This window comes from Alternaria ventricosa, assembly GCF_023758065.1.
Source record: "Alternaria ventricosa strain BMP 2768 chromosome Unknown scaffold_26, whole genome shotgun sequence".
Classification (NCBI taxonomy): Eukaryota; Fungi; Ascomycota; class Dothideomycetes; order Pleosporales; family Pleosporaceae; genus Alternaria; species Alternaria ventricosa.
In genome coordinates, this window is record NW_026055706.1 from 19490 (window position 1) to 33167 (window position 13678).

At 54.2% G+C, this 13678-nt stretch overlaps 6 protein-coding genes across 6 annotated transcripts; 1 reads left to right on the plus strand and 5 right to left on the minus strand.

Moving 5' to 3' along the window:
• Positions 1 to 369: 369 nt before the first annotated feature.
• On the minus strand, positions 370 to 2248 carry J4E93_009985 (uncharacterized protein; the record flags this gene model as incomplete). The annotated part of the gene is made up of 2 exons (XM_049347873.1): positions 370 to 1385; positions 1438 to 2248. The coding sequence occupies 2 exons, from the start codon at positions 2246 to 2248 to the stop codon at positions 370 to 372; spliced, it is 1827 nt and encodes a 608-aa protein (XP_049194850.1).
• Positions 2249 to 2769: 521 nt separating this feature from the next.
• J4E93_009986 (uncharacterized protein) lies at positions 2770 to 5418 on the minus strand (the record flags this gene model as incomplete). The annotated part of the gene is made up of 1 exon (XM_049347874.1): positions 2770 to 5418. One exon carries the CDS (start codon positions 5416 to 5418, stop codon positions 2770 to 2772), a length of 2649 nt encoding a protein of 882 aa, XP_049194851.1.
• Positions 5419 to 6363: 945 nt separating this feature from the next.
• Positions 6364 to 8178, minus strand: J4E93_009987 (uncharacterized protein; the record flags this gene model as incomplete). Its single annotated transcript, XM_049347875.1, has 3 exons — positions 6364 to 7216; positions 7275 to 7889; positions 7946 to 8178. 3 exons carry the CDS (start codon positions 8176 to 8178, stop codon positions 6364 to 6366), a joined length of 1701 nt encoding a protein of 566 aa, XP_049194852.1.
• Positions 8179 to 9791: 1613 nt separating this feature from the next.
• Positions 9792 to 10165, plus strand: J4E93_009988 (uncharacterized protein; the record flags this gene model as incomplete). Its single annotated transcript, XM_049347876.1, has 2 exons — positions 9792 to 9926; positions 10007 to 10165. The coding sequence occupies 2 exons, from the start codon at positions 9792 to 9794 to the stop codon at positions 10163 to 10165; spliced, it is 294 nt and encodes a 97-aa protein (XP_049194853.1).
• Positions 10166 to 10531: 366 nt separating this feature from the next.
• On the minus strand, positions 10532 to 12257 carry J4E93_009989 (uncharacterized protein; the record flags this gene model as incomplete). The annotated part of the gene is made up of 3 exons (XM_049347877.1): positions 10532 to 11725; positions 11774 to 12090; positions 12143 to 12257. 3 exons carry the CDS (start codon positions 12255 to 12257, stop codon positions 10532 to 10534), a joined length of 1626 nt encoding a protein of 541 aa, XP_049194854.1.
• A 438-nt stretch (positions 12258 to 12695) lies between these two features.
• J4E93_009990 (uncharacterized protein) lies at positions 12696 to 13421 on the minus strand (the record flags this gene model as incomplete). Its single annotated transcript, XM_049347878.1, has 1 exon — positions 12696 to 13421. The coding sequence occupies one exon, from the start codon at positions 13419 to 13421 to the stop codon at positions 12696 to 12698; it is 726 nt and encodes a 241-aa protein (XP_049194855.1).
• Between the last annotated feature and the right edge of the window lie 257 nt (positions 13422 to 13678).

Sequence of the window (13678 nt, forward strand, 5' to 3'; positions counted from 1 at the left end):
TCGCCCAAACGCAATGCTCCAACATCAAACCCAACAACACCATCATCACGCCTGTGCGAGCTTGTCAAACCTCGTCCAAGATGCTCGCGTCCCACTGCATGGGTTTCCGAGTCGTGAAAGCGTTCGCGATGAATGCGGGGTCCCACCACTCGCCCCGCCCTGTCGAAAAGGACGCCCCGGCTTTATTACGGGCTGGTGATCGTCAGCGTAAACCCACTTATCTTACCGAACCTCCATCAATCTTCCCATCATCTCGTTCCATCTCTTGAATCGCGCTTCTTTCTCCTCCGTAACCAAGGCCTTGATCTTCGTCGTTAGCGAAGAAAGAAGAACTGCTTCGAAGTCTCTTACCTCCAGTCATCCCATCCCTCAGATAACCGAATCAGCAGCCTGAAGACATTTCAGGTGCTCGTCCGCAAACTTCTCTAGCCGGGCCTCAACCCCAGTGGTGGGCCATCGCAAAGGCTTCTTGTACGCCTTGACACCCTTTGCCGGGATAGCCGCGTTGTGGAACGGCTCCTTGAACTTGCCGAAAACCAGCACGGGTGTTGCCATCGCCCGATTACCGCACCACAACTTGCCAGCCTTGCCGATGTTGCTCAGATCCTGCATCATGCCAACGTCATCCGCGGTGATGACATTGGAGGCCTGCAAGGCGATCCTGAAGTCTGCGTTGCCATAGTCAAGCTGACCCAGCGCTGGTCGCTCGCTGCGAGCCAACGCTTCTTCACGGCGGCGCGCCTCGTACCGCTGGACGCTGGCGTAGCGGTTGAGGAAGCGTCGCTTGATGGTCAGAGCGCCACTGTCGGAGCCTTCAAAGAGTTGAGTTGCACCTCTGCCTGGCGAGGGTGGCTGAGTGTGGAGAAGGCCCGTCAGTGGCTCCCAGGGGAATGACGCTGTGGACCCATCAACTGCAGTTGCGGACTGCTTAACGGTCTCTTCTACGTCGTAGAAGCGTGGCGCGATGGGTCCCTCAACGTAGCAAACGTGCTTCTTGACGGCCTGGGAGTTGGGCTTGCGCATGGCTGACTTCAGTACAGTCTTGGCCTTGCGTGATGCCCGTGCATCTGGCTTCCTTGCGGACCTCTTCGTGTTCGCACGGCTGACTCTGCGCTTCGACAACGAAACTGGAGCCAAGTTCTGCTTCGGGAGCGACTTGGCAACAGTGGTTGGCTTGTTCGGAGTCTTGCGTAGAGCTGCCACCGGAGCGACCGGCTTGCGTGGCTTTGACGCCGTGGCGTCGCGATTCGATGATGATGTTGACGTTGTCTTCGAAGTAGTCATCTGTCGTTTCGTAGTCTTCTGGGAGACAACAACAGATTTTGGCTTGACAACAGGCAGCTGTGAAGCTGGAGCCTTCGCCGAATGTGGCCTTTCGACAAAAGCTAAAACTGAAAGCCGTTAGTTGTGAAAACAACTCGAACTTGGTGAACTTACCTCCTTCACTGGCGTCCTGTGTCAGATGAGACTCAGTCGTCACCGTAGTCCTTGATCGCACGCGCTCCAAACCAACCGAATCACCGGTATAGTCAGGGCATCGAGACAGCCCAACGAACCAATCCCGATTTGTGCGCAGCCCCATACCGAGCCGCTTCATACTGACCATTTTCCGTCCGAAGAGGTTCATGGCAGAAGTCTGCTGCTCAGGGCTGACGGAGTCGTCGAAGCTGTTGTCGTTGAACATGAGCGATGTGTTGTCCATGTCGTCGTCCGCGGACTCAATGATCTCCGACGCCGGCTCTTCGAACTCCATCGTAGGCTTCTCGGCCTCCACATATAACTCTTCCTCATCATCCTCCGCCTCCGTAGTGGTCTCGGCAGCGAGTACCGTAATCTTACGCCGAATAACCACACTTGTCATCCTCGCCCAAAGCCTTGACTGCCTCCGTACACTAGCCTCTTTCACCGCCGTAATCATAGGCCTCGGGATACGCGTCTTACCGATCTTGCTATCCGCATTCTGCTTATAGTCAGCTCGAGCTCTAGCAAGTATCTTGGGTACCCTTGGCGCCGAAGCGGTAGTAATTGTCCTTGACGCCAACACACGGGGTGCTGGCTTAATTTGCTTCGCCGCCACCGGAGTAGCAGCTGGCCTTGTCCTTGAAGAAGTTGGTCGATGGAGCCGCTGGTACAGCGGCCTGACCGGGTTGGCAGTGACATTAGTGTTGACTGCGGCGCGGCGCATGTCGGGGACGCGGCGGGCAGGAGAGAGCGCATTCACGACTTTCTGTGTAGTGGCAATTTGCATTGTGACTAGTCTGTGACGATGTGAGTGTCTGAATATGAGAGAAGGTGCAAAAGGTAGGGGGCTTACTCGAATGTGTGGATGTGGTGAGGAGTCAGAAGTCGGGTGGGATCAAAATATTATATGTGTGGGTTGCGGGCGCCGACCCGCGACTTTGCTATGGCAACGAGAAAATTCTCTCTATCTCGACAGAGATGGGATGAAATTGGTGTTGGAAGTACACGCCGTTATCTGCATCTCGTTTTGCGACGACAGAGTCGACTCGCACGGCGTTCTCAAAGTCGCGTCTGCGACTCAGATCCGCTAGAGCATAAGATCGCAACCCCCAATGCGCTGAAAGCTTATCAACACTTACTGTTTGCTCAAATACGTCGTTTAGTGAACACATCCAAGCCAGCGTAGACTTGTCAGGGCTAGCGATAGTCAACACGTTCCGCACTCAAGCTTAAGATGCATTGATGATACTAACGAATATCATGTGAATTCATTCAGATTAATTGCTTCCATTCATCACAAAATTCTATCTAGCTAGCAGTAAGAATAACCTTTCCGCCACTCAAACCCTCCGCCTTAGCTTCAACAACAATCTCTCCACTGGCGCCTGCCTCACTCCTCACAATAGCCAGCGCCATTCCACCAAACGCCTTCCTCTTCGTCTCTGGGAACGGGCTCATGTCTGTTGGGTCGCCATTATCCGTAGCAACGATGACACCGGGACCAGACGAGACCTCAAAGCTAATCTCATCATCCGCCATCGGAACCAAGATACCGTTCTCGTCATGCACGGAAACAGTGATGAATGAGAGGTCGTAGCCGTCACCAGCGATTGTTGTGCGATCAGCAGTCACGTTCAGCGACGCAGCGGAACCAGCTGTGAATTGAGATGCGGTAGCCCATTCTTCGCCATCCTTGTATGAGACGACACTGATGTTGCCAGGACGGTACTTCACGCCATCCCAGCGGAGTCTGTAGTCGTATTTCCCCCTTGATTGACGGCCGGCTGAGACACCGTTGACAAAGAGTTCTGCCTCGTCACCAGAAGTGTGGACATGTACGGGTGTGATCTCGCCGATGCGGTCTTCGGGCCAAGTCCAGTGAGGAAGGATATGGGCCATGGGAAAGTCGGGTCTCCAACGCGCTTGATAGAGGTAGAAGCGGTCCTTCTTGAAGCCAGCCAGGTCAATGATGCCGAAGTAGGAACTGCGGCTTGAGTTGTCATATGGTGTGGGCTCACCGATGTAGTCAAAGCCAGTCCAGACGAATTCACCAGCGACATAGGGGTGTCTGTCTTGTTGCTCGAAGACTTTATCGGGTGAAGCAGCCCATTCGGGTGCGTAGAGATCGTATGAGGACACAATGTTATTCTCTGGGTCACCGCCTTCCCCGGGTCCGCCACCTACGATGGCGCTCTTGTTTGCGGTAATGGGGAAGAGATATTTCCCACGAGTGCTCAGCGTGGAAGCTGATTCTGTGCTCCAGATCATCTTTTCTGGGAAGCCCTCCTTGAAACCAGGGAAAGTGCTCACCCAAGAGTCTCCCTTGCCTTCACCTTGGTAGTTCAGACCGATGATATCCATGACGCCAGCTATGCCGGTACTGGCGTTAGCGTTGTTCAAACCAACGGTTACTTGACGAGTCGGGTCTTCTTCGTGGGCCATATCTTGAAGTGTCCTAGCAGTCTCGGTACCAGTAGAGTTCCTTTGTTCAGGAAGCTCGTTGCCGACACTCCACGAGATGATAGATGGGTGGTTACGGTCACGGCGAATGAAAGATCGGAGGTCTGGCTCATGCCACTCTTGGAAGATGCGATGGAAGTCGTTCTCGGTCTTGGGGAAGTTCCAGGTATCGAAAATCTCATCCATCACCATGAGGCCATATTGATCGGCGAGGTCAAGGAATTCGGGTGCGGGCGGGTTGTGAGACGTGCGAAGAGCGTTGTTGCCCATCTCTTGTAGGATTTGGATCTGACGTTCCGCAGCCCTGGTGTTGAAAGCTGCTCCAAGGGCGCCCAGGTCATGGTGGTTGCAAGACCCCTGGACGTAGATACGCTCACCGTTGATAAGAATACCTTGGTTTGGGTCGTATGTGACCGAGCGGATACCAAATACGGTTTCATAGGTGTCCATAGCCTCTCCGCTGACTGAGACGGTAGAGATAGCGACGTACTCATTGGGCTTCTGACTAGGTGGTGGCCCCCAAAGCTTTGGGTTTGGAACTGTGACCGAGCCATGTACTGCTTGCTTGGAATGGCCTGCAACATCCGCGTTCGCTGCAGCAAATTTTGCGACAGCTTCACCAGTAGCTTGTTTCGTCGTTGCGTCGCGCTCGAAGACTTCGGTGACAACTTCAACATGTTGACTGCTGTTACCCTTGTTCTCCAGATCAAGGACCATCTCGACAGTAGCTTCCGCCTCCGAGATGCTAGGAGTAGTGACGTAAGTTCCCCATTGTCCAACATGTACTGGGTTGACAGTAACAAGCCAGACATTACGGTAGATTCCAGCGCCCGGATACCATCGCGATGAGTCAAGTTTGTTGTCCAGACGAATAGCCAGCGTGTTATCGCCAGACTTCGCGTAAGGAGTAAGGTCAAGACGGAAAGAGTTGTAGCCGTATGGCCATCCACCAACGAGGTGACCGTTCAGCCATACCGCAGCATACGACATAGCTCCATCAACATCCAAAAAGACGGATTTGCCAGATTGGAAGACTTCCGCATCCATGGAGAGCGTGCGGCGATACCATCCGATTCCATTGATCGGCAAACGACCAAGACCTCCCTCAACGCCTGGAGCGTCAAACGTGCCAGAGATAGCCCAGTCATGCGGGAGCGAGACAGCTTCCCACGCGGCATCATCGAAACTTGACTGAACATAGCTGATATTTGCACCAGGAGCGGCACCAGATGGTCTCTCGTACTTTTCTCCAGTAATAAAGTCGTTCGCGCAAGGTAGCATCCACGGCTTCAAGCCTTCGTAGCTCAAGCCATCTGGATCCGAGGTGAAACGCTCAAATCGCCAGTCTGCGTTTAGCGAAGTGCGTTGACGTCCTGATGTTGTAGACCGTGGCTTGGAAACCACATGAGCGGCTGCGGAGTCGAAGCAGATTGAGAACAAGAAGCCGAGGAGGAGGATGCTGTACGAGTTGTACAGCGCTCGCAAGGAACCCGTCATCCTGATGGGTGGTGATATGTTGGGGGATATACCAACTTCAGAACTAGCTCATCTGATGGTTGATGGCACTGATGCTGTCACTAAGAATGAGTGATAAGCGTGAACGACGAAGACGGTAGATACACAGCTACTTTGTACTCGGGCAGAACCATACGATACGATAGAGCACACTACGGGTCATTTCCCTCCGACCCATGCACACACTTCGTCATAAACGGAAGAAACACAATGGTCGGCCCGTCTGGGCAGTACATAAACCGCTACCCGTAGAACGTTTTTCGCAGGACATTAGCCTACAGAGGTACTTCCCCGCCATGCAGAGTGCGGGGTGGCTGTCTCGGCGATACTTGGCTGTCGGCTTAAACTGTCTTTGCACAAAACGGATCCACTCGCCATGGTGAAGCTTCCGGATAAGTTGCGGAGGATGAAGATCATGAGAGCCGAGTGGTGAGCTTTGGTGATAGTGACGTCGCGAGCTAAGCCAAATAGGGTTGTCGGTCCGCTTGCTATCTCCGCACGGTCCCGCAAGCGGGGTCAGCGAACAGCTTCACGCTGGGGGCTCGGGAGAAGGTGGTGATGATTGAAGTCTAAGGTATATGATCATGGCCTATGAGCTGGTTGAAGACAGTGAAGAACAGAATGACGCCGACCCAACATCCAAATTTGACGAGATAAGAGACTCATCGCATCGTTGAACAGGACGAAAAGGAAATTGTGAACAGCACTGCAAGAGAGACCATCAACGGCGCATCTCCGCAACATCACCGCTCGGAGATTTGGACTCCTCAACTCGGTCCTTATAGTCGTTATGGCCAGTGTAAGGTTCAGCAACCATGGGCGCAGAAGGACCACCAACGGCAGCATATCTCTTGCGCCTGCGGAAGAAGCTGTGTCGCAATATGTCAGTATTTGGGACGGTGAAAGAGCTTTCCTGGAAGGTCAGACTTACATAACAGCTCCGATGATAGCAATCAGAATAGGCAGAACCAGGCCAACGCAAACACCAATGATGACCTTGTTGCTAACGCCTCCGGTCGAGCCGTTAACAAGATCGTGTACATCGTCATTACCATCTTCGTCGGGTGGAGCGACATAAGGTGTCGGCTTGCCAGACACAGCCCTCATAGTCTTCGCTTGCGTACCGAAAGCGACAGTTTCATCAACGGCGTCGGAGGTCTCTGCTGGCCATGTCGCTTCGACTCCTGGTGCTACTGACGTTATGGTGGTGGAGCTGAACTTGGTAGTCGTAGTGACTTGCTGCGAGTTGGGGCAGTTCGCAGGCCCTTGGATCTTGCAGCTGACACCGCTTCTGGTGATTTCGGTGCTTATCGTGGTCGGAGTGAGGTCTTCACGTCTTTCTGGACCAGGTGTGATGGTCGGTGCTGGAGTTGGCTTGCCTTGCATTCCGCATACTTCCGCCATCGTGGTCGTGAAGATGGCGGTAGATGCTTCAGCCACCGGTCCCCATGTCTTGGTCTCGTTGAACCATTCGACAGCGACTGATGCGCCAGCGATCGCGCCTACAGCGAAGTTATATTCTTGAATGACTTTCAACTTGCAGTCTTCGTCGTCTGCAGCGTACGTAACATTGGTGTTGAACTCGGCTATGTTTGCGTAGATGGCGACTTCGATACCAGCTTCGACTTGTGGACTCAACTTCTCAACCATGCCCAAACCTGGTGGTGGCTCTGGCATCACAACCTCGAGCCCACAGTGAGCACCGATACGAAGGGCTGCTTGCATAGTAATGCTTGCGCTTTCGAGAGTGACAGGCAGGAATTCGAACTGTCCTCCGTTGCTGCACATGGTCAGTCATTTGGTCATTTGTCGAATGTGTGGTCACAGAGGAGACTTACACTGTCATATCGGCAACCTCGTTTCCAAACAAGGGTAGATCTATTGCGACACCATCGTCCAGCTTGACATGAAAACCAGTGCTAATGTCGATGGCCCCTTCCACAGCTAAGATCAGATCGATACTAAGCACCGCACCAAGCATTAGATTCGGCCCTATCTTCATACCGACCGGAGTTTGTGTTGCAAAAAGAGTGATTTCGTATGTCGCTCCAGCATTGAGAACAGTTCCAATCTCTAGGTAAAGCTCCATACCATCGAATTGGAGGTGTAGGTTGACTGCGTCGATGGTCGGAACGTTCAGGTCGAATGCAAGATCGAAGGTTGGCCATTTGAAGTCTGAACTGTCAATGCCGTCGCTGAGGGTGAAGTTGTCCATGACGTGTTCTATCTCATCGCCTAGTTTCTCTTCGAATCTGTCGGTAAAGTTTCGCACGGCTGTGCTGACTGAGTTGATAGTGCTGTTGAGGAGCTCGCCAGCGTCGAACTCGCCGTCGATAGTGAGTTCAGCAGAGGCAACTCCCTTGACGTAGCATTTCCGGCAGGTGACTTCTATACCAGCTTCGACTGTCGTGGTCCCATTCTCGTGCTCCTGTAGCGGATTCGGTTCGAGTGCTCTGTACGAACAATCAACGCCCGCCGACGTAGCGAATACTGTAGATTGTGTACTCACACCGATAGCAAAGTAGCACCACTCCAGCTTCTCGCTATGTTCATGGGTTCAGCCTTGAAGGAATCTCGCTTCTCTAGACTGGCCAGAGCTAGGCCGCGCTTTATGGCATGGTATGTATCCTCGACAGAGTGGCCTGGAGCGTTGCGGACCTGTACGGAGGAGTCGAGTGGAGTGACCGCGGCATGAGCCCAAGTGAAGGCAAAGGACAAGAGAAGATTGCGAAGTAGCGCCATTATGTCCGCAGAAATAGATGCAAAATCAAAGCGAACTTTGCGTATGAACCGACCCAAGACGAAAGCCAAAAGCTGGAGACTTGCTACACTTCAGACGAGACCAAACCTACTCACTTATACACCACCACTCCTCACACCACCACAGTACTTCCGGGTATGTACCGTCAAACGGCACGAGGCTTTGCGGCGTAGCACAACCGGGGGCCGAATATGCGGGATGCAACCGAAAATGCTTCAGTACACTGCTTCGCCACCAGCACCATTCCAGAAGCGGCGATGCTGTAAGGAAGAGCATCCTTCGGACTTACATCGACTAGGCTCTGGTACATCTGCGACGGTAATCGTGACCTACTTTGTACTTTGTGTGTGTCTCCCGGTAATAAGACATGCAGGCTACGATACATTCCCCGGTAGATTGGGGGAGGACTGTGAGTGGTAGGGATAGTGGACGGGGTGTTATTGGAGTACTGAGTGGAGGTGGGAGAAGGCAGATTCAGAGCCAAGTATTGAGTACGAGAAGTGTATGCATCTCGCCGTTGTGGTGAGACTGTGGATGTACTCGGACTGCTCTCTCAACCTCAGCCTTGCGGCCTTGGCTTCGCAGATACGATTAAGCAGTGCCGGTATGCGGAAATGTCTCGGCCCCATCATGATGGCCCCCATGAAGAGACCGAACTCGTGGGGAGGAGATAAGCAAAGCTGGCGAAGATAGTATCCGTGTACTATTTATGGGCACACACATCCATGGAGTCCAAGTATCTAAGCCCTCCAAAAAGTATAGGCTGAGCGACTTACCATACTTACCCCGCAGCGAGTAGCTGAGAGGCGTCGCTGTAATGGTTGTTGTTCCCCTGGCAAGCGATGCAGCGTTTTGCGGCGCAGTAGATGCATGGCACGTATTTTCAGAACACTGCAGCGAGTGAGTGACCCCGCAGTGTTTCGGGTTCAAAGCCATGCAGAATCGCAGCCTTCACTGGGTTGTCGTGTGTGCATCTCTCATGCTTGAAGGCTGCAACGTGCAGGGACGTGCGAATCAGAGGCGGGAGCTGGCTTTAGCCGTATCTTCCAGAATTTTGATCTCCAGGTGCTTTGTCGTTGGATGTAGTGCTACATGACAGTACCTAGGTACGCTGTTCTCCGATGGCGATGGGTGCTGCGCAAGGGGTGTCGAAGTACTCTGCTGTTGCTGCCTTTAGGCACCCGCATGATGCCTTACAAGGTGGGAAGACATCGATGCAGCCTGATGCATCTGCGAAGCTGTGCCATCGAGCGAGACGAAATGAGAATGACAACAAGATGGCGATTACATAGCAGTTGTAGGATGGGCGGAGTGCAGCTTCCCCAGACCCGCGCACGCGTGAACCCGCCCATTGACGCTAGCCCCATTCCCTCAGGGTCCCTTGGCGCCCGAACGTCACCCATGGCCAGTCGCGTCTGAAGGCTGCCAGACTATCCCGAAACCGCCTCGAAGACACTCTCAGCACCACAGCAAGCCAAAACACCCAGCCGTACTCACTCTACGCTTACGCGATCGCATAAACCCCGGCATACAACCGTCTCAACCCCAAAAGACACCAGGAACGAAGACCGGGCGCCCCCGACAACCCGCAACAATGTCGCAAGCCTACGAGCGCGAACAACAAAACAACTCCCGCCTCGATGAACTCGCCTCCAAAGTGTCTGCACTGCGAGGCGTAACGATAGATATCTACGATAATGCGCGCGATCAACATGTCATTGACAATACAGTACGTCGCCATTTACCCCAACTCCCCTTGACGCCTTCCAACGACCTACCTACAAGATCACCAACTAACGGCACCCATAGAGCGACACCTTCTCCTCCTTCGGCACATCACTCAAAGGCTCCGCCACACGTCTCACACGCATGGCTTCATCGGGGAACAAAGTCGCGATTTTGAAGTTGGCAGGGATAATAATAGGGACGGTGGTGATGTTGTATTGGATTTGGCATTTGATCTTCTGAGGAAAGATAGAGTGGGTGAAGATGGGAGTTTATACAGGAACATGTTTCAGGATGGGTCGCGGTGCAACATCGAGGGAAGTCGGGAAAAGAAGACATGAGATTGGGAGCGCAGGCGGCTACGATGGGGATACTGATATGAGTCCTGGGATAGGGTCACAGGAGTGATGTGTTACTGGCGGAAACGGCAAGGGCCGTATGCATATCTGGCGTTATAGGGGCATGACTATTGTGGTTTCGATTCAGCGGTCTATAAACATCATACTATGTACATTACGCTCCATCCAGAGCCGCATTCTGTTTCACGCTCTGAAGGATACGGATTAAAGTACGTGTAGCATGCAAACACCGATCTATCACACGTCGCTTCTATTCCCATACATTCGAGAAGAGATCGTCGCTTCCGCCACCGAATCCTCCTGCAGGCTTGCTTTGAGTGGTTGTGGTGTGAGTTGTAGTAGTCGTCTGCGTGGTTGTAGTGGGTGCGGCACTGCTCCAGCCCCCAAAGTCATCGTCTTGGGTTACTTGTGGTGCGCCCCAACCGGGGGTCGTAGGCTGAGCGTGCGATGCCGTGGATGGAGCTGCGGGTTGGCTCGGGGCAGAAGAACCCCAGACGTCGTTGCTACCCCAGGCGTCCATGTTCGAGAATCCTGAGTAGTTTACGGTCGCAGGGGCAGGGGCAGCCTTGGGAGCGGGTGCTGATGCTGGTGAAGACAGGTTGAATGCTGAGCTCGTTTGTGGCGATGAGAGTGGTGGGGAAGTGACCCTTGGTGCAGGCGCAGGTGCAGAGGGCATAGACAGGTCCAGAAGATCGTTCATGCCGCTCGCTGCAGGGGCTGCAGGTTTGGAGGGAGCAGGGGACGAGAAAGCGCTAAAGTCAGCCATACCACCCGAGGGGCTCATTGTACGGCTTTGCGGCTGGGTCTGGGGAGCAGGCTTGGAATCGAAGAAGTTGCCACCACCACCGAACATGTTGGAAGAAGATGTCGAAGGCGGTGACTTTGCGCTGGAGAAGCTGTCGAGGCCGGAGAAAGGTGAGGGTTTAGCTGCCGGAGCAGGATTGAAAGACAGACTGCTAAACGCATCGTTCATGCCACCAAAGGCCGACTGTTGGGGCGATTGCTGTCCTTGGGGTGACGCCAGTCCACCGAATGAGTCTTGACGTGCATGCTGCTGGGGCTGGGGTGGTGCGGCAGGCTTGGAAGCGTATAACGATAAGATGGACTGCTTGAGATCTGGTCTCGACGGCGCCGCTGCAGCAGGACCTGTGCTAGATGGACGAGATGGTGCCGCAGAAGATGATCCACCAAGGAAGTCCAATCCCAACAATGAATCGCCCGCCTTGTTCTGTTTCGGTGGAGCTGTCTCTGCCTTGGGAGGCCCTCTGGCTGCGATCGGGGGTCCGGTGCTCGGTCGCTGAGGAACGGGGTCGTCGCCGAAAAGGTCGATGGTCGGCGGCGGCTGTGCTTGTCGCGGGGGAGGGGGAGGCTGGCTGGAGCTCTGAGCTAGGCGTTGCGATGCGGAGCGTTCTATTTGGACCTTCTCCTGAACCTTCTTCAATGGCTATACTTTATTAGTTGCTATCCCATGGAGCTATCCTGGCCCACTTACAATATCGTCATCGTCCGCCTCCAAAGTCGAGGGATCGGGCATAGGCCCTTCCATGACCCATCGCTTCGACTCGTACTTTGTGCGAATAAAGTTCTCAATCTTTGCCTCAGATGGCACATGGCCAGGCGCCAGCTTCGACTCCCAGTACTTGTTGGCTCGCGCATTGCCCCATTTCAGCACGCTCTGGAGTTGCTCGTCGGTCCAGGTATCGAGGTCAACCGACTTGACTTTGCTGATATGTGTTCCCATGCCACGGTGGATGCCCGAGCACCGAATGCAGATGAAGACGCCCAAGTTCCAGCTGGCCCATCGTGGGTCTGCAGTAGCTGTCAGTAAAGGCGCATTATTCTTAGATCCTGTATAACTCACGCTTGTTCCTCTTGCAGTCGGAGCACGTCTTGTTGCCCTCGAGCTTCACCAAGTTCTTGAGCGTGGCGCGATTCTGTTCCGCCCGATCAGCGGCAGGGTTGGGCCGTCGCGACATTGTGGGGTAGGATGCCGTGTGCGGAGTTCGTGTTGGGGGTGCCGAGTCGTATTTCAACGCGTGTGTCTAAGAGAGAGCAGTAATAACTCGCGAGGGCACGTGTCAGTCGAGGGTGGAAGTGGGTGAGTGGGGTTAGGTTGTCTCATTCGTGCCTGAAGCGTTTGGTTTCTCACCAATGACGCTCGCCTTGGCACTCGATACCGCCATCTCACATGTCAGGGGTTTGGTTTGGGCTGCAAGTCGTTCGAAGTGTTGGAAAAGCAAGATAGGTAATTGTCTCTATGTGATGTCGTATTTGTATGACAAGGACAACCCTGCTTGGACTGAACGCATCGCTGCTTGGAAACGCCTCCCCGGGTATCACAATGGTGTAATGCTACAATATAGTACATGCGCTGACCACCAGAAAGCCTGTTATATGCAATGCAGTTGTGGAAATCAAGCGGGACGGAACCTCCAGTCGTCCCAGTCTTCGTCGTCGGACTCACTCTCGCCATCTTCCTCGATGGCTTGAGCAGCTGGCGCAACGCTCTCTGCTTCGACTGGTGCTCCAGACTTGGATCGCAAAGCCTCTCTCTGTTCACGCAGTCGCTTCACCCTCTCTTCAAGGCCTTCCATCTCCTCGAATTCGTCTTCGAGCGCCCGCGCAGCATCCTCTTTCTCGCCCTCCATCTCCTCGTCCCTCCTTGCGCGTTGCGCGCTCTGGTCTTCTCGTGCTTGTGCGGCGATCTGGGCGGCTGTCATGGGCGCGGCCTCGATGACAGCGCCTGAGTAGGCGGATCTTGTGGGCGGTGGTGGCATGGGCTTTTCGGCGTTCATCTCGTTCAAGAAGGCATCGAGCTCTGCTTGAGCTGTGGGGTCGAGTTGGGGCTCAGGTGCCTTGGGTGCCTCTGGAGGCTGGGTATCTGGTGTTGGCGCGCTTTTCTGGTCTGCTGCCGGCGCGGCTTCCTCTCCATCCTGTGCAGCTCCAACATCGAAGAAGCCCGCGGGCACGCCGGCCTCTTCCTCGGTTCGCGTGCGTTTCCTCTCCTCCACCGTCTCATCTGTAGCCTTGCGCTTTTTGGACGCGGGTGCGGTCGCAGGAGCTGCCGATTGCTTTTGGGGCTTTTGCGCCTGCTGCCGTGCTGCGCGCTGCTGTCGCAAAAGAGCTCGTGCGTCGGCCATGATGATGCAGGTGGTTGTTGCTCTTGTGGAAATTTGGGTCGTCGTGACAGTGCCTATAGTCTGCGATTCCGAGTGTTCTTGTTCTTGTTCTTGTTCTTGTTGAGACTGGCTGGCGCTGCTCCCAGTAGCTCTGACGCCAGCCGCGCAAAGGGTCCACAGCTCGCTAGTGGCCAGGATTACGGCAGCCAAGGCGTCGGCAAAACGCTGTGTCAAAGCTCCACCTCCTCACTGACACCACTCAGTCCAACACCACACGA